General features: G+C 35.4%; 1 protein-coding gene across 2 annotated transcripts in view; it reads right to left on the bottom strand.

The window, feature by feature from the left end:
• The window catches only part of SRPK1 (SRSF protein kinase 1), an 81614-nt gene that overhangs the window by 20657 nt on the left and 41013 nt on the right, over positions 1 to 19944 (bottom strand). For both annotated transcript variants that reach the window (XM_036096696.2, XM_078055411.1), the window contains exons 3-11: positions 15770 to 15888; positions 14153 to 14261; positions 13134 to 13221; positions 11317 to 11404; positions 4235 to 4341; positions 3225 to 3390; positions 1716 to 1741; positions 1082 to 1295; positions 285 to 704 (exon numbers count right to left, since the gene is read on the bottom strand). In XM_036096696.2, coding sequence (XP_035952589.1) covers positions 285 to 704; positions 1082 to 1295; positions 1716 to 1741; positions 3225 to 3390; positions 4235 to 4341; positions 11317 to 11404; positions 13134 to 13221; positions 14153 to 14261; positions 15770 to 15888 — 1337 coding nt within the window. The remainder of the gene's footprint in view (positions 1 to 284; positions 705 to 1081; positions 1296 to 1715; positions 1742 to 3224; positions 3391 to 4234; positions 4342 to 11316; positions 11405 to 13133; positions 13222 to 14152; positions 14262 to 15769; positions 15889 to 19944) is intronic.

Here is a 19944-nt window from a genome sequence, read left to right as displayed (position 1 = left end):
AAATTTTGTAAGATAAGAGAGTACCAAAAAAAAAAAAAAAGAATACAGCAATACCTTCAGTTTACACAATAAAACCTACTTCTGCCTTCAGAGCAAGTGAAATGCTGTGCACCCACTACATGACCAATACAATTCAAAAAATTAGCTAAAAATTTACACATTGAAGGTAACTTGGGAACCTGCTATGAAGCTTTATTTATAAAAACAATGGTAGATTTAGACTAGAAATTCAAGAATATGCTATTTAGGGAAGGAGTACTGGGGAAGTATGTCTGTTTAAGTACCTTTGTTGTCCAATGGTCCATTTTGTTCTTGCTCTTGCTCATCTTCACAGGGTATCTCTGCCCGAATGCTTTCTTGAAGTTGGCTGATGTCCTGCTCACTGAATGACTGGTCTACATTTGGTGAAGCCTGGCACATCATGGTATCTGACACCTCAGAGGTTATAGGTGTACAAGAGTCTGTTTCTTGAGATGTGCTGCTGTCTCCATTTTGGGAGCTTAGGAAACTAGGTTCCTGCTTCAAATTTTGGACATCACAGTCATTAGCATTATGTAGATCCTCTTTAAGCCTCAATGTTTCTTTATTATTGTTTTCAGTATAATTAACGATTTCAATTACTCCATTGCAATTAATTTCTGCTGCACCACCCTCTACACCACGTTCCATAAGTGTTTGATCCTGGTCAATGGTACTTGACTCTTCTAAGGAACAAACAGACAAAAAGGATGTATGTGTATGTGTATGAGTGAAAGAACAAAAAAATTTCTCCACAAGATTAAAAACGTTTTCTAGAACTTATACAGGGTGACATAAAAACATGATTGAACATCTAAGACCTATTTATGGAAGGATAAAGATCTTCTTATCCTTACTCAAGTGCAAAATGAAGTCTATGTTGCATTTCCATAGAAAAGTCAGAAATTACATTTGACTATTACCTGCCTGACATTTATGAAGGTTCTGTACTCTTACTGTATAAGGACACCCCCAGAGATGTGTTGTATGCATGAAACCACTATATTATAGAACAATGATAAATTAATGTTAAAGTAAATTTTTGTGTATGCTCTATTTATACCAAGTTTTTCTTGGGTCATTTTATTAGGTGGGTTCTCTTTCAAGGGTCTTTCAACAGGACTCTCTGATTCTTCTTGCTTGTTTGGTCTTTTTTGCCCAGGGCCCGACTCTTTCTCCATTTCCTCAATTTCCTGCATTCGCTTCTCTAGTAATTCTGCCTGGCGCTTCTGCTTCTTCTTCAATTTCTTCTTCTTATTCTTTGACATTTTGTCAGCCTGGGCGGAGATTACAAACAGATAAAGCCTTCAGGTGGCTAATCCATTACCCCCAGTTGGAGATAACTGTTAACTTTAATATTTCCTAATTAAATTTCACTCTTTTCCTAAGATAGCACTTAAGTTTCTCATTAACTTAAACAATGTGGATACTCTTATGAAACCAAATAGAAACAAACAATAAATTTTGGTCCTCTGAGCCTTCTGTGGGGCTGGTGTATTCTCAGACACACTCAAGTTTATAGAAGCCTCACCAATACAAACTTGTTAAAGATGCATGGGCATCTATAGGAGAAAATATAGAAGCGCAGGAATATTTTTTCTTTGGTTTTCAAACTCTACACAAACTGTGATCCTTAACAGAAGAATCCCTGCCCATTGCCCACAGATCAGAATTAAACATAGAAACCTTATACTTACTGGTTTAGGCTGGGGCGCAGTACTGACTGAAAAGAAAAGAAAACCAAGTAAGAATCCTGGCATTCAGCAGCCATATAAGTTTATGTTATAGAGAAAACTACTGTTTTTAAAAGCAACTTTGGTAGAAGTACCATCTTTTAAAAAAGAATAATGCATATAAAAGTTGGCAAACATAAAATAAATTTAAATAAACTAAATTCTTCTCCAGATGAAATCCATATATGCAAGGAGCCAAGTCCCCATTTCTGGTTTCCACTATTAATGCTGCAAATATCTCATTCCCATGTATGCTTAAAATAGAAAATGATAGGCAACAACCCCCCAAGAACCCCCATCTCTTAATTCTTCCCCTTGGCACTGGTCAGTTTTAAAAGGAGCATGGCATTAAGAGTTATACAGTAATTTGTATCATAGCATAGCACAGATTAGGCGGGAGGTAGAATCTTCCATAAAAAAATTTTTTTTAATTGTGGTAAAACCCACACAAGGTGAAATTTCCCTCTGAACCATTAAGTGTACAGTTCAACAGTGTTATTTATATTCACATTGTTGTGTAATATTTCTAGAATGTTTTCACTTTGGAAAAATGAAACTCTATGCCCATTAAACAACTTCTCATTTCCCCTGCTTCTTTAGTCTTCCTTTTTAAAGGAAGCCTATGATAACTGACATTTCAACTTGAGGATCAAGAAAGTCCCTCAAAAAAAAAAAAAGTTCCTCAAATATAATAAAACTACTAAAATTAAAATCTATACCCCAAATGGCAAAAAAAATCATCATAATCATAGCCATCATTTATGTACCACATAATACTATGTGGCAACCTATTAACTGCTTTAACATGGAACTAATCCCAAGAACTCCTGCATGAGGGAAAAGGAAGTCAAGGCACTTGCTCAAAAACACCTAGCCAATGATGCAGCCAGGATTCAAACCAGCTCTGTCCACTCCAGTGCTTAAACTCAAGTTCTTGATAGCAAAGTTATCTTGCCCCTGCACAGATCACACTGATCTATAAGCAAGCATGTATGTATGATCATGGTAAGAGGTAAACACATCAAAGATGGCCATTGAATCACAAGAGAAAATATTTTAAAACAAGAACATAAATCAGCTTTTATAGTATACAAAATATCTGTACCCAGAAGACACAATTTCTAGACTTCTTTCTACAGGAGAGCAATACTGAAGATTAAAAAGTCTTGAAGCCTGAGACTATTTCTTACACATAAGTACTTACTGTATCTTATTGTTAAATGAGTGAGTATGCTTTACTTTAACTGCCTGGTAATAGAATAAAAATAGGAACTTCTCAGGTTTTTTTGTTTTTTAAAGATTTATTTATTTGAGAGAGAGAGCAGGGAGCCTGATACAGGGCTTGATCCCAGGACCCTGAGATCATGACCTGAGCTGAAATCAAGAGTCGGACACTTAACCAACCGAGCCACCCAGGTGCCCTGGAACTTCTCTTAACTTCTAATGAGACCAAAGTCCTCAAAGAAAACATACCTGCAGATCCAGAAGGTGGAGGAGCTCCGGATCGCTGCCATTCTGTTGCTTCTGCAGCCAGTCTTCGGATATACTGCTCGTTCACTGACAACAAGATGTTTTCTGGTTTAATGTCAGTGTGGATGATACGGCACTTGGTGTGTAAATAATCCAGACCCTGTAACACCTGGATGGGAATAGAGCAGTAGATTTGCAAACACAGAATACAAGTCTTTCTGGAGAAGGAGAAAATCACAATATAACATTTTACAAAATAAAAATATAAAAACAATATGGTAGTTTTCAACAGAGAATAAAGCACTTTTGATAAGGCACAAAGAAACTTCCCCAGAAAGATTACTTGTAAACTATGAGCAAAGGCAAGAGTTTACCTATAATAAAAAGTTAAAAAGCTAATTGTATTTGGAGATATTTAATGAAGAACATAAAGGCCGAGAATAAAAGTCAATAAGCTCTTTAAATGTTGAAATATAGGTGATGAAAGAGATTTAGTATCTCTTAATTCAAATTTCCTTGTTGATAAAGAACTGGGTCTCTAGATTCCCAGTTTAGAGCTCTTTCCACTAAAACACATTATCCAAACAAGTTATTTGCCCTTTGAAGTATATTTTCCTGAGAGTAAACTTTACTGTATATTGAAAGCTATTTAGAATATTAGAAAATACCCTTGAATAATGTTCTATAAAGAGACAGTAGTAATTTGACATAGCAATTCTCTATTAATAATCAATATTTGTAACCAGAACTTCCAGATAAGGGCTCCAAATTTCCAACACCAGTCACTGAACACATCTTCCCCTCTAATGATTATTACAGGAGATGAATCTGGGAAAAATGGTTATTGCTAAAACACTTAAAGACAGAATGAACACTAGGGACTGAATAAAACACCTAATTTTAGCAATTAAAAAAATCTCTAGTTAAAAAAAAAAATTCTATTTGATATAGGAAACCCCTGACATTTTAAGAATATAAAACAATCACCACAGAGAAAATATTAGGATACATACTTGCTGGATAATTTTTTTGACACAAGGCAGTGGAAGCCCTTGATAATTGGACTTGATGATCCACTTCAGCAGATGATGCCCCAAAACTTCAAACACCATGCAGATATCTAGGAGTTTGTTAAGGAAGGAAAAAGGAGGCACAAGAGAAGAGGCAAGATAAAATGTGTTCTACCCCAATGAAATTTACTGTATTATTCTTTCACTATAAAAAGTTATACAGTATGACTAAAAAAATAACTAGCTGTCAATATTCTGAATTCCAAAGGTTAAAGAATGCTTAAGTTACTGAAAACACCCAAGAAATGGAAAATTCGGGGGTGCCGGTTTACTGATAAAACTATGCATATTAAAACAGTAGTAAAAGAAAAGTGAAACCTGCACATTCAATTAGTGAAAGCACTAGCCTTAAGTTGTTGATTACTTTTCCCTGATGCAAAACTAATGCTCAGGGTAACAACTCCTACTCTCATGGTCTCAAAGCAAGAAAAAAATAACTTCTGCTTTAACTACAGGAGATAATGTACCAAAACTTAACCTAAAAAAATGTGAAGGCCAACATTTTTTAAAAATAGGAAAATGACTTGCTTTATGCTCTGTAGTTTACAAAACTAATCGTGATTCTAGTGCCACCGTGTGTTCTCTCTCTGTATCAACATCCCAATCACCATAAGCAGGAATAACTCTATGAGCCTACGAGTGTGCAGGGCACTGCTGGGATTTTAGTAGTATGTTGCTACCTTGCACCTCCAGAAATTACTACATAGGGGGAAAGTTGAGATATACATATGTAATAATGACCTAGTGCCCAGACTTTTCCTTTTTTTTTTTTTTTTAAGATTTTATTTATTTGACAGAGAAAAACACAGTGAGAGAGGGAACAAAAGCAGGGGCAGTGGGAGAGGGAGAAGCAGGCTTCCCGCGGAGCAGGGAGCCTGATGCGGGGCTCGATCCCAGGACTCTGGGATCATGACCTGAGCCGAAGGAAGACACTTAACGACTGAGCCACCCAGGCGCCCCTAGACTTTTCCTTTAAATAAGATTCGCCACTAAAGGAAAACCTGGACTCCTTGAAGAAATGGCCAAATTCCAGATGAACCTAGAAACCGTGCTGTGTGAACAGTAATGGAACATGTCAAGAGGAACAGTTTGGAGAGGACGTTACTGGCCAAGTTGAAAACATTTTTAAAAATGAAGTTATGAATTAACTTATAAAAAATAAAAACTGAATGAGTCCAAACAGATACTTTAAAAAGTATGTGTGTGGATAGGAAAATCTTTTTAATTTTTTAAAGATTTTAATCTTAATTTAAGTAATCTCTACACCCAACATGGGGCTCAGAATCATGACCCTGAGACTGAGCCATCCAGGTGCCCCTGGAAATATCCTTTTTAAAGAAAAAGTCAAGTAATAGATATACAAAGAAAGACAGAAATAGAAAATCACCATTTTATACTTACTATAGTAATAATGGATTCAAGTAAGAATCAATGAACACCGTAACTACTGTGTTAGATTGTTGGGAATAAAATCACAATGTCACAGTATCACCCCAGACTGCTTACTAATTATGAAAGGAAAAAGGTACTTCTAAACACAGAAATCTGGAAGACTGTGCCTTAATCTAGTGATCCAACTTATTACCCACTAATGATAAAGCACATACTAATGTCAGGTACCCTCTGATGTAATACACTGAGAAGAATAGAACATCATCCATGTAGTATACTTGACAAAAATCATTATCCTGGATTTAATTTTCAGGAAACCATTAGACAAATCCAAATTAAGAGACAAAATATCTGCTCTGGATTCTTAAAAAAAAAAAAAAAAGTCAATGCCATTAAAGGAAGGCCGTGTTCTAAATTAAAGAACATTAAAGGGACATACTACCTCAGGGAAACACAATCAAAATTTTAATAAGATAGCGTTTCAAATTCACTAGACTAAAATAAAAAGACTAACATGACCAAATGTAGGGGAGGATATGGAGCAATTAGAACTCTCATATTTGCTAATAGAAGTGTAAAATGGGGGGCGCCTGGGTGGCTCAGTCGTTAAGCGTCTGCCTTCGGCTCAGGTCATGATCCCAGGGTCCTGGGATCAAGCCCCGCATCGGGCTCCCTGCTCAGCAGGAGCCTGCTTCTCCCTCTCCCACTCCCCCTGCTTGTGTTCCCTCTCTAGCTGTCTCTCTCTCTGTCAAATAAATAAATAAAATCTTAAAAAAAAAAAAAAAAAGAAGTGTAAAATGGTACAACCACTTTGGAAAACTGGCTGGCAATTTCTCAAAGTTAAACGTACCTAGGAACTTCTGCGTCTGTCAAGATGGAGTTAACAGGGCATGCATTTACCCTCGTGCTTAAAATGACAACAACAAAAGCAGACAAAATACATGAAACAACAGATTTATTGACCCTGACATCAGGCAATAAAGGCAGTGGTCCTTGAGAAAAGAGAAACAAATGAGCTGAATCCTATGATTGCCCCATGTTACTGCCTTGAGACTTTCCAGATTCCTTGTTTAAGAGGAGTTAAGAGTCTTGGGAGACCAAGGCAGCTACAGAAAAACAGAATTTTGGAGATCTGCAAAGGGATCCCCTCAAGAATTTAGCAGAGTACTAACCAACATAAGTATACAAGGAAACACAAGGAGGCAGGGGGAAAATATCATCTGAGGGGATTAGAGGGAATAGTGGCCAGCATTCCCAAAGGGCTCCAACAATGTCTGTTCTCATCAAAAAGGCTAGACAAATTCAAAGTCATAGTCGTGGACCAGAAATAAACCCATCATATAGTCAATTCGTTTATGACAAAGGAACCATAAATATACACTGGGGAAAGAACAAGTCTCTTCAATAAATGGTGCTGGGAAAGCTAGTCAGCCACATGCAAAAGAATGAAACTTGACCACTATCTTACACCACATACAAAAATCAACTCAAAATGGAGACTTGAATGTTAAGACCTGAAACCATAAAACTCCTAGACAAAAACATAGGCAATAGGCAGTAAGCTCCTTGGCACTCGTCTTGGCAATGATTTTTTGGATCTGACACCAAAAGAAAGCAAAAGCAACAAAAGCGGAAATGAACAAATAGGACTAAATCAAACTAAAACTGTTCTGCACACCAAAAGAAACCATTAACAAAATGAAAAGGCAATGTACTGAATAGGAGAAAGTATCTGCAAACTACATATCTGATAAGGGGTTAATATATAAGGAATTTGCACAACTCAATAGAAAAAATTTTATTAAAAAATGAGCAGAGGATGTAAATAGACATTTTTCCAAAGACATACAGATGGCCAACAGGGACATGAAAAGGTGCTCAACATCACTAATCAGGGAAACAGAAATCAAAACCACAACAAAGTATCACCTCACACCTGTTAGAATGGTTACTATCAAAAAGACAAGAGATAACAAGTGTTGGTGAGGCTGTGGAGAAAAGGGAACCCTTGTGTGCTGTTGGTGGGAACATAAGTTGGTGCAGAAAACTATGGAAAATAGTATCAAACATTCCTCAAAAGATTAAAAATAGAACTACCATATAATCTAGCAATTCCACTTCTGAGTATTTATCTGAAAGAAATGGAATTGTTACCCCAAATTCATTAAGTTACCAGCATCCCCATGCTCATTACAGCATCATTTACAACAGCCAAGACACAGTCCACCGATGGAAGAATGGATAAAGATGTGTGTGTGCATAAGCTTCCAGTTTAAGATGAGTAAGTCTTGGGGATATAATGTACAGAATGGTGACTACAGTTAACAATACCAACTGTATATTTGATAGTTGCTCAGAAAGTAGATCTTAAAAGTTCACATCACAAGAAGAAAACCTGTAACTATGAGTGGTGATGGATGTTAACTTACTGTGGTAACCATTTGCAATGTACACATTTTTCAAATCATTTATATGTGTACACCCAAAACTAATGCAATGTTCTACGTCAATTTTATCTCAATTAAAAAAACATAAAGACTAGAAGAATTCATAGTCATGGGGTGTCTGGGTAGATTATTCAGGAAGGTCTTGCGTCGGTACAGGCAATAATTAGTCCTCAACTGAACACTGCCCTGGATCTACCTAATAAATCATAAATGTAAAATCCGAAAAGGATCAAACTGTTTCCATGTGATATACCTGCATCCCAGAACAAAACTCAAGACTTATGGGAATACAAAATATCCAGCAGCCAAATGAAAAATCACAATGTATCTATCAAAGATTACAGGCAGGAAAGATGCACGAAAACATAGTTGAAAATTACAATAATCAATCATTCAAAACTAAACCAGAAGTGACATAGATGTCAGAATTAGCAGACAAGGAAATTAAGCAGTTACAGCTATAGTCCATATATTAAAAAGTAGAGACACAGAAAATATATACATCTATATATCTATAAAACACCCAAGTAAGAATGAAAAACTGAAAGAAAAAGAAGTATGCGACATTTGGAGACTGAAACACTATCAGATTAGATACTGGATGACTAAAAACTGGTCCCAGTTTTTTTTAGGTACGGTAATTGTATTGAGGTTATATTTTATTTTATTTTTTTTAAAGATTTTATTTATTTGACAGATAGATACATAGCGAGAGAGGGAACACAAGCAGGGGGAGTGGGAGAGGGAGAAGTAGGTTTCCTGCCGAGCAGGGAGCCCAATGCGGGGCTCGATCCCAGGACCCTGGGACCATGACCTGAGCTGAAGGCAGCCGCGTAACGACTGAGCCACCCAGGCACCCCGAGGTTATATTTTAAAAGTCCTTGTCTTTTGGAGATACAATCTGAAAGAATTATGGGCGAAATAATATATCTAAGGTTGCCCACAAAATTAGCAGGAGGTAGAGACAAAACAAGATTAAACAAGATCCTAAAATGTGTAATGGGTCTGTGGAGATTCACTAAACTATTCTACTTTTGTATACATGAAATATACCAAAACAGGATTTTAAAAAATGCAGATTGCTTAAAAAAAAAAAACCACACCCAGAAAACAGAATTTTTAAGTTACTCTATTATGTTCCTAGTTTCAATCTTTGATTTGTTGAGAGAAGCATTACAATTTGACAATGGTATTTTAATCTGTAAGCAGTGATATAAAAATGACCAAGCATTTAGCAGCTTAAGAAACAAAAAGAACTGGATAAAAGGATACATGAAAAAATTTTCTTGGGTAGATGGTGTAAAGAAAAAACACAAAGGGCTGAACACTAATAAGGGTCACATTTAGAGCACGTTATAAGTAAGAGGAGCTAGGAAAAGAGGTAAAATACATACTAGAAATAAGAAGTATCCTAAAGACATAGTAGGTGGTCACATAGATGGCCGAAAAGAATACTCACTGGCTAATGTCAATAGTATATATAGAACAGCTGTCCTTCTTTAATCACTCCCCACCCCTTACCACCTATAGAAGTAGAATGAACCAACTATACTGAAGTATACTGAAGTCTACATAACTTTCTAGTTCAGGGCCCCTTATATTTCAGTATGAGAAGGACAGTGCTCTGGAGATGCTCAGATACAAAGAAAAATACAGATACATGGCTCCATGCAGACATGCTTATGTTGTGAGAAGAGAATAGCATAATCCATTAACCCTTAACTCAGTGCTCTGACTTTTATCCTTTTCAATCTCTAGTAGCAGCAAATAATGCAGTAGCCAAGACAGCTGGGAGACAAGTAGGAGGAAGAGCAGAGAGAAATGGGCTTAGGGCAAAGAGGAACTCAGTGGATAAAACTACAGAGAAACCACCTGGTAATATTTGGAAAATACCTTGGAATTTGAAATTCAAACCCACTAAGATTTCAATAGTTAAAAAAAAAAAACCACCCTTCTTCATCAGAGTCAAATAAAGGTACTCAAGCATTACTGAGGAGATTATTTAGAATATTTCTAGTTTTATTTGTAACTTTCCCAAATTAGCAGAGAGAGTTGGCATGACAAACATTACAAGATCAAACAACAGGGAAACAGAATCTAATGGCATCCTATGTATGTTTTTATGTCTTGGTTATTAGCCTTATTATATACACACAGAGTAAGCCACCTACAAAGTGACCACAATAGTCACAAGACTCTTTTAAAATGGATGATTCTTGAAGCAGTTTTCTTCAGACATCAGGGATATGTGATTTGTACTTCTCCAAGGAAATAACTCGCAACTAAATTCAGAATGACAGATAAAAACGTTTCACATTATCACCTGTTCTCTCTCCTCCATTCAAATCTCTTACCATAGTCCACATGATGCCAGAACCATACGTAGCCCACCTCCTTAGAAAGAGATAATTGGCAATTAACAGTGTGCGTTAAGAGAAGCTAAATATGCAGGAAAAGTAGAATGAGAGATGAAATGTCTTTCCTTTTACATTTTTAAATAGTTTATGAACAGGTGGTTTTAGACTCTCCAATCCAAGTGAGATTTTACTTCCTCTTTTATTCTGAAAAGTCTGATAAGCCTTCATAAGCAAGGCTGTTGCAACAACCTCTTAATCAGTTCACCACATGTCACTTTGATATTAACTTATGAAAAAAATCAGGTAAGGTTCCTTTCAACTCTAGAAACTCTAAAAATCCAGATAAAAACATTAAACAAGTCAGTTTTTTCATCTTAATAGAACACAATCACACCTGTTTAGATTCTAAGCATAATCTATATGCACAGCCTCTTCAATGTTGAAGGCCGGTAGATAACACATTGTGTTAAATTTTTCTTTATCCAGTGTTTATCATGAAAAATTACTTCCATTAAAATTTCTGTGCTAATTGATAAAAATCACAGAACCTTTACTAATACAAGGCTAATTAAAAAAAAAAGATTTTCTTTTGACTTTGGTTTAATTTGCCTGGAAAGGGGAAAAAAAGCCTAAAGCAATCCCCTCACAAGTCACAACATATAAAGATAAACACTATTCACATCTTAGTGTTCAGAAGTTTACAATAACCCAAAGTAGTTTCATTATACTTTGCCTTGAGAAAAGAGCCAAACGCTATTTATATAAATCTGGTTTCCTCTCTTGGAGATAAGGTTATTTTGTGATTTTCAAACAGTTCTTAAAAGGATACGTGTTCCGTTAACTCCCGATATTTTAAAGTCATCTAGTAGTTGAACGACCATTTCTCTATTTGGATCATTAGGGTCTGAATTACGAACCTACAGTGGGAAAGAGACAGTATTTAGCAACAGGGAAAGCGTAGAAATAAGCCAAATAGTGGGGGAGGGAAAACCTACAGCATATGTAACAAAGGATTAATTACTCCCAAGAAAGAGCTCACACACATCTATGAGAAAAACATACTAAAATTTTAATAGCTCAAATAGGCAAAGAAATAAACAGTGCACAAAAGGAAATACAACTGACAAAGACTATTGCTCTAATTCAACCATTTTTCTACTAAAAGTGTGACTCTCAAATTAATTGCTGGTTACCAGACCATGAGGAATTAAGGAGCTTTTATAGGATGCAAAACAACCACTGAACCAACATTCATCACAGTTTACTCAGCTAAACTTTTTTCCCCTCCATAAAAAACCTTCTCAACGAAGGAAGCAAGCAGTATTGATTTAACTTTTGGCACAGGCTCCTATCTTGTCCGACTGGCACTCTGAAAATTACTTTAAGAGCTCTCCTGGTCTAACATCCTCACTTTACAAATGAAAACTCAAGGGCTCAGAAGAAATGGAGTGATGAGCTGGAGGATACACTGGACTAGGGCTGGTCTTAAAGCCCAGGTTTTCTTACTCTAAGTCTAAGCTCCTCCTACCATAACTTCCTAATTTTTAACAAAACAAAAAGTTTTTCTAAAATTTAAGTTTTAAGATATAAAGAAGGAATTAAACAGTGCTTATTTTATGTTATATATTTTTATAATATTTTAAAGCATAAAAAAGATGTTATATGCTTATTCACACTTTACTTTTTTCATTAGTTTTCAGAAGTAGAGTTTAGTGATTCATCAGTTGCATGTAATACCCAGTGCTCATCACATCAAGGAGGCTCATTAAGCCCTCCTTAATGCCCACCACCCAGTTACCCCATCTCCCCACCCACCTCCCCTCCAGCAGCCCTCAGTTTGTTTCCTCTTATGGTTTGCCACCCTCTCTGTTTTTATCTTATTTGATTTTTCCTTCCCTTCCCCTATGCTCATCTGTTTTGTTTCTTAAAATCATATGGTATTTGTCTTTCTCTGATTTATTCTGCTTCGCATAATACCCTTTAGTTCCATCCATGTCACTGCAAATGGCAAGATTTCACTCTTTTTGATGGCTGTGTAATATTCCATTATAGCCATCTATCTATCTCACATTTTCTTTATCCATTCAACTGTTAATGGACATCTGGATATTTTGGCTATTGTCAGACAACTTTACTTTTAACCATAGTAGGAAAGTAAAACATTTTTTGTGCTATCTGGTACATAAAACATGCTCGATAAATATTTTCACTTATTTGAAAGTTTTTTTTAGGGTTTATGATGGGAATCCACCACTTCCCCTACCACAAGCACAGAATTTATAAATATTGTCATCTTCTAGGGCGCCTAGGTGGCTCAGTTAAGCATCTGCCTTCGGCTCAGGTCATGATCCCAGGGTCCTGGGATCAAGTCCCACATCAGGCTCCTTGCTCAGCAGGGAGCCTGCTTCTCCCCCTACCTGCCCCTCCCCCTGCTTTGTGCTCTCTCTCTCTCTCTGACAAATACATACATACATACACAAAATCTTTTTTTAAAAAAAAATACTGTTATCTTCCTCTATCTCTTTAAGGATACTGGAACTTTACAATAAAAATTAGTCACGCCAAAGAGTCTACATTTGGTATGTCTTAATTCAGTAAAACTTACGATGTTTTTCCGTTCACACATATGATCTAATTAATACTCACTGATTTCAGCAACCGGATTTCATCTAGTGCTGTTTCAGTATAATGTTCAGCACTTTTAACTACTTTCATTGCCACAAACTTCTTTCCCCTAAGAAACAAACACAGGCAGTTAAGACTAATGCCCTATCCTCACTTTAGGAAGGTAAAATTTAGTGATAACTGGGAGGCAGTGACAAAAAGTACAAATACTGATTCCATGTATCCCTGTTCTTAAACATAGGCTATTTCTATGCAATCATGTGTACCTGTTAACCGTACTAACTGGCCAGATTTCATTTATAGGAGGAAGAAAATCTGTTCTCGGGTAATCTCAGTCAGCACACATTTTCTCCGAGTTAAAGTCTACCTTCTGAATGCCTCTCTGAATCCAAGTAAAACCATGAAATGGTAATAAATACAGGGGGAAAACCTTATCAAACCAGAAGTGTCCTGTATATCTGCATGTCAAAAGCTAAAAGGTTAAAAGTTTAGAAGAGGCCAGAAGAAATACTTGGGGTGAAACCAAACTGATAAAAAACAAAGTGCATAGATCTCAATTACTGTCTCATCAAAGACAGACAGTACACTTGTAGGTAAACATCCCATGTTCATTATGTGATTTTTATGTAGGAAAAATTTTAGACTGTATGGTCGAGCAAATCTCTTACCAGAACAAACTACAAGAAAATAATTTCACATAGGTTGGTATAAGACATCATCTAAAACTTTACTCCAATTAAAAAAACTCAAAAATACCCTATGAATTTACATACCATACTTCCATTGAATATTTGTAATGTTTTGAATTTCCGAGTTCCAAGTGCCTTATGGATACTAATTTAATCAATCTTTTGTCTCTGAGGCGCTTCTTCCCCAGAGGAAAGACAAATTTGCTCAAGAACATAAAGATTATCAACAACAAAATTCTGATCAAGAAATTGGTCTAGAGCTAGACTGGAGGCTAGATCATCTCTGGAAAATCAGATGAAAACCCTTAGGCATTGCCTAACTAATTCTTTTGCAGGACCACTACAACTTACTGAATATCCCATGATAACCACACTGTTGAAAAGTGTCCCCAGCCCAACTTTCGGATCACATGATATCTCCCATTGAATAGATCTCCGATTTTCACAAGATGATAACCTCCTGGAAGAAACAACAAGAAGGAAACAGTCACTTAAGTAGTAAGAAAAGATATCTCACATTCCATTTTTCAACATCTATACACCATTTATCAAATAAAAATGGTTTCTTCTACATAATCAATTGAACAGAAAAAAATTTTAAGTAAGCCACACAGTATTACTGAACTCATGTTATGAAAAAAAATCTTAGGGGCCCCTGGGTGGCTCAGTTGGTTAAGCACCCAATTCTTGATTTCAGCTCAGTCATGATCTCGGGGTTGTGAGACAGAGCCCTGCGTTGGGCTCTGCGCTCAGCAGCAAGTCTGCTGGAGATTCTCTCTCCCTCTGCCCCTGCCCCACCCCCTGCGTGCGTGTGTGCTCGTGTTCTCTCTAAATAAATCTTCATTTTTAAAAATAAGTAAATCTTAAAAAAAAAATCTTAGAGAATAAGAATGATTTAGAGTAAGCAAGTGATGTTTTGTTGAACAACCAAGTTACTTAAAAAATTAAGTCTTTTTTTTTTTTAAGATTTTATTTATTTGTGTGTGTGTATGAGAGAGAGAGAGAGAGAGTGCGTGCACAAGCAGCGGGAGCGGCAGGCAGAGGGAGAAGCAGGCTCCCGATGAGCAAGGAGCCCGATACAGGACTCGATTCCAGGGTCTTGGGATCATGACCTGAGCCGAAGGCAGATGCTTAATTGACTGAGCCACCCAGGCATCCCGAAATAAGTCATTCTCAAACAAAAATAAGGTTATGTATCACAATTATTCTTGCCCCTCAATAATTTAATAGATTTATCTAAACATACAAATGTTTATAAATAAAATCTGTTTATAGTTGCAGTCTCAGGATGTATTTTTATGAGAGAGATAAATGAATTCCATTTATTTAACTTAAAAAAAAAAGAAAATAGTTTGTTTTCTAAAACACAACACAACAAAACAAAAACAAGGAAAGCCTGAAAAGGCTGCCAACAGTGGCAGGAATCAAGGTATTTTTACATCTTTGCTTGCTGAGAATAATACAAACCAGGTTCTCCCAGATCGTAAGATACATTCTGGTATCACTTGCTATTAATATTAAGTATCTATAATTCCCGTTCAACTTATCTTAGCAATCATCACTATGAGAAAAAAGTAATGAAAGGTTTTCTGAAAAGTCTATATACCAAATATCATTGGTTACTTCTGGATGATACAGTGTTACAGATGGCTTTTATTTTCTTTTTGTTTAATGTATTTCTGAAATTTTCTACGGTAAATATGCACTATCATTTTTAAGTAGAAAAAAGGGTAAAAATAGATTAATATAAAACCAAGGTTTACTAAATTAAATTGAAGTGAGAAGAAATACTATTTCTTATACTTCAAGTAAAGGATGCAAAAAGCAGAAAACATCAAAACAGCTTACACTCACAGACCAAATATTCAAGTGAATAAGAATAAGTGTTGTATTGAGATAATATATATATATACTATACATATATACATGAATCATGTCTTACTTGGTATCTCCTTATCAAAGCCTTACCTTTACAATAATCATTGGGATCTTCCTGCTCATCATCATCAGACCCCAGAATCTCCTCTTCCTGCTCTGGTAGATCACTTTCAGAGTGGGGAGCAGAGCCTCGGTGCTGAGTTTCAGATCTAAGAAATAATACAAATATGTTCATTCCATATGGGCAGAATAAAATAGGACATTAAGAAAATGTCATTATCAAAATGTCTCCCCACTTAACAGATAAAGTAGCCTAAGAAAATATTAGCTATCACTTTATCTTATGTTAGGAAAGTATTTTTTAAAAAAAAGATTTGAGAGAGAGAGGGAGAGAGCGAGTGCGCACGAGTGAGAGGGGCAGAGGGAGAGGGAGAGAGAATCTCAAGCAGACTCTGTATTGAGCCTGACGCAGGGCTGGATCTCACAACCCTGAGATCATCACCTAAGCCAAAACCAAGAGTTGGACGCTTAACCAACCATCCAGATGCCCCAGGAAAAGAATACTAAAAAATAAGTAAGTAAGTAACTAACTAAATAAATAAAAATCAGTACACGATTAAATAAAATCTGGGAAATACATAAAAGTACAAAGGGAAAAAAATTACTTGAAACTCAATATCCAAACAAAATTGCTGATAAACTATTATATTTTCTTTCAGTATTTTCCTATATTTTTATGAAAATATGTATCTGTAATCACATACTATATAAACAAATTGGTATCCTGCTTTTCCTATTATATTTTAAAGTTTTCTCCTCATTCCTATGCAATCTCTTAAATCTTACATATTTTCCTTAGATGTATCACCACTTACTTTGGCACATTCTGCTCAGATGGACATTTAACTTGTTTCTAATTTTTTACCACTAAAAATAAAGCTGATGAGTATTTTTGGATAATCTTTATTCTGCATTCAGAATTACTTCCCTGAAGTTAAACCACCAGGTAAGGATAGAAACATTCTCCTTATTTATAAAAACAACATGTTAAATATAGAAAATTTGGAAAATAATTATTTTGTTTTAAAACACTTCTATTCTGAACAAATTAATATTTTAAACTATTTCCTTCCAGCCTGTGGCCATGAACAGCTTTTAGAATTATTATGTAAGTATGACTTTTCTAAAGAGCTGAGTTACATTTCCTGCCATATATGGGCTTTTGGTACTTCAGTACTAACAGGTTTGGGAAACTTAGCTTATTTGATAGGTAAAAATGGGTTTCTCATTTTATAATGAATAAAAAATTTTTACTAATTCCTTTCTCTACATGCCATCAATTAGTTGTATCAAAATTTTTGTGCACTACGAAGGTCAGAGGCAGAAAGACTTGGATTTGTATTCAGGTTTGACACTTATTAGTTGCCTGCTTTATAAATTATAGTTTTAAGCAAAATAAGCAGGGTATACAACATTCCTTTTAGTAGTTGCAGGAAAAGGAATTTTAATCCCTATTTTTTCAATATTTTACCTTTTCATCATTGTTTCATCAGATTTTCAAAAGATACAATTTAACTTAAAAAAATTTTTAATAGCAAAACCAGTTATATGGGCTATTGAGACATAAGAAATACCTTGGCAAGCATAACTAATGATTCAGATTTAGATTTTTGGTGACCTTTCCAACCTGCCTCAATTCTTGGTACTTTTTTGTCTTCCAGGAATGCAAAAGTAGCTATCAACCACACGATTCAAAATGTGTTCATTTTTAGTGAAAACAGGTCTTTGGAAAACTTATTTAGTAAAGAACTAACTGGCCCACTTTCCTAGGTAGAAATAATGAGTCTGAATGAATATTCCTAAATTTAAGATTAAGATGAATTTCTAAAACAGATTCTCTGATTTCAAAATTGTGCCTTTTACAATTAAAATTACAAAAAATAAAATAAAATTACAATTTTATGAGAACTACAATTGTGAAACTTTTGAAAAGCAGTGAAATATAAGTAGGAAAACCAGACATAAAAATGCTGAAATATTAGAATCCTACAAATATCATGGGATTCATAATGTTAAAAAATTATTTTTAAAAGATTTGGACATTCTTGGAAGCAAATATTTGTGAAGAGTATTTTAGTATAAGTAGAATTCCCAGTTAAAGGATTCCAGGTTCAAGAGTTACGAATTGCAAGTCACAATGTGAAATACAAGTCTCTACCCTGACATGTGTTGGGACAGAAGAAACTCTCCTTACTCTAAAAACAATAGAGAAAGATTACTTAAGGCTGGGGGGGGGGAGGGGGGGAATCCTATTTTTTAACTTTTAAATGTCATTTTAAAAATATACTAAATTTACATTTAAGTTTTAATTTCAAACATATAATGTCTTAATATGTAGTCATCTCTCTGTGGTGATGTCCCATCCCTTCAGTCCCACAGTCTTCCTCTCTTGATTTACTCCTTCATTTCATAGTGCACATTTATCAGTAACTTCTAGAGAATGAGCGCATGGTAGGTTAAGTTTAAGATCTCTCTTATTATTTTATCCTCACCCTTGATTGCTGGTCTGGGTATAAAATAAATGCTCTGTTGCCTTCTAGCTTTCAGTGGTGCTGTTGACAAGTCCAACCAATGCCTTCTGATTTCTTGAGTCTCCAAACAGGACTTGTTTTCCTCCCTCGGTGTTTTTTGTTTGTTTTTTAAGGAGTTTCTCTTTAATCCCCATGTTCTGAAATTTCCTGAATGGCTTTTAAAAAATCCAGCTTGCAAAGTACTTTCTGTGTAATTACTTGCAAGACAGAGATTTAGTTCTGAGAAAATTTCCTGTATTTCAATGTAAATTTAATCCTCTTCATTTTGTCTATTCTCTCTGGAGCATGTTTTCTCAGACGCTGGACCCTCTGACTCACCACATTAATTTTCTTACATTTTCTATCTCCTTAGATTGTGTTGTTGTTCTACTTTCTAGATTTATCTAACTTGTGTTGTCTATTACATTTCTTCCGTATTTTTAATTTCCTACACTTTTTAAAAAAATAAACTCTATGCCCAACATGGGGCTTTAACTCACAACCCTGAGATCAAAAATCCTATTTCTACCAATTGAGCCAGCCAGGCACCCCATTTTTGCTCCTGAATGTTCCTTTTTCACAGACTCCTGCATAGTTTCAATGACGCACTGTCTTTTCCCTTAAGGATACTAGTTAATAGTTTTATGTTTCCTTCTGATCCTGTATCATCTTGGCTTTCTCAAACTACCCATGTTTTACTAATGCCATACTTTTGTAAATGATGTCCATCATGGAGTATCAGACAACTGAAAAAAGTCTCTGTCATAAAAAGACAAAAACAAAAGAAAAATTTTGAGGAAACAGAGACAGTTACTATTAGATAATGAGGACAATATGGTGATATGATTAAAGAATTCAGAATCACTGAAACTTTCATTGACGATGGGCGTTAAGAATAAAGAGTAATACTACAGAAAGAAATTTCAGCTTATTAATATTAGGAACTAAAACCCATTCCTCCTAGAACAAAAAAGGGGAGTTCTAAAATAGTTTCAGTCTGTGCTTTTAAATTCCTCATACCTACACTTCAGGTCTCAAATTTTGCTATTCGTGTGCAGAAGAAAAAAATTATGTCAGCACTTTGAAGAACTTTAAAGCTCTCAAAGCATATAAAATTTAACCCAGTACATCTACAAAATCTCATATTAGTTGAAATGGACAATGGATCAAATTTTAATAGCAGTATGATTTCAAAAGAGATAACCTGATCCAAACAGCAGTACTGTTAGAAATAGCAATATACTTGGCTAGGGTACAGAATGAAGCCAAGGCAAAAATCTGTGAGGAAGGCAGAAAGTAGTGGAAAAGTTTGACAGTTTTGCTCCTCTCATATTTCCAAGCCAGACTTGACACAGAAGGAGTAAGAACAGACAAATGATAACCATATTAGTCAGGGTGTTCCCCCTTACTTCAAGGATCTTTTCAATTCAGATTCCATTTCTGGTATAATCCTCATTCCTAACCATCCTTTACCCCAATCTTGAATCACCCAAATAAATAGTAAAACCAAAGTGCCAAACAAAAATTTACGGTCTTTTGTGAGCAAATACTATATATTCATAATTGCCATAAAGAATATGCTACTTGTGAGTTTTCACTTATACATTTCATGAATTTATATATTAACATTAGCTACATGAGCTTCCCACTGCCCCCCGCCTTTTTTTTTTTTTTTACCAAGTCTATTACTAACCC

The sequence above is a fragment of the Halichoerus grypus genome, chromosome 9 (genome assembly GCF_964656455.1).
Source record: "Halichoerus grypus chromosome 9, mHalGry1.hap1.1, whole genome shotgun sequence".
NCBI lineage: Eukaryota > Metazoa > Chordata > Mammalia > Carnivora > Phocidae > Halichoerus > Halichoerus grypus.
This window is presented reverse-complemented; position numbering and strand designations above follow the sequence as displayed.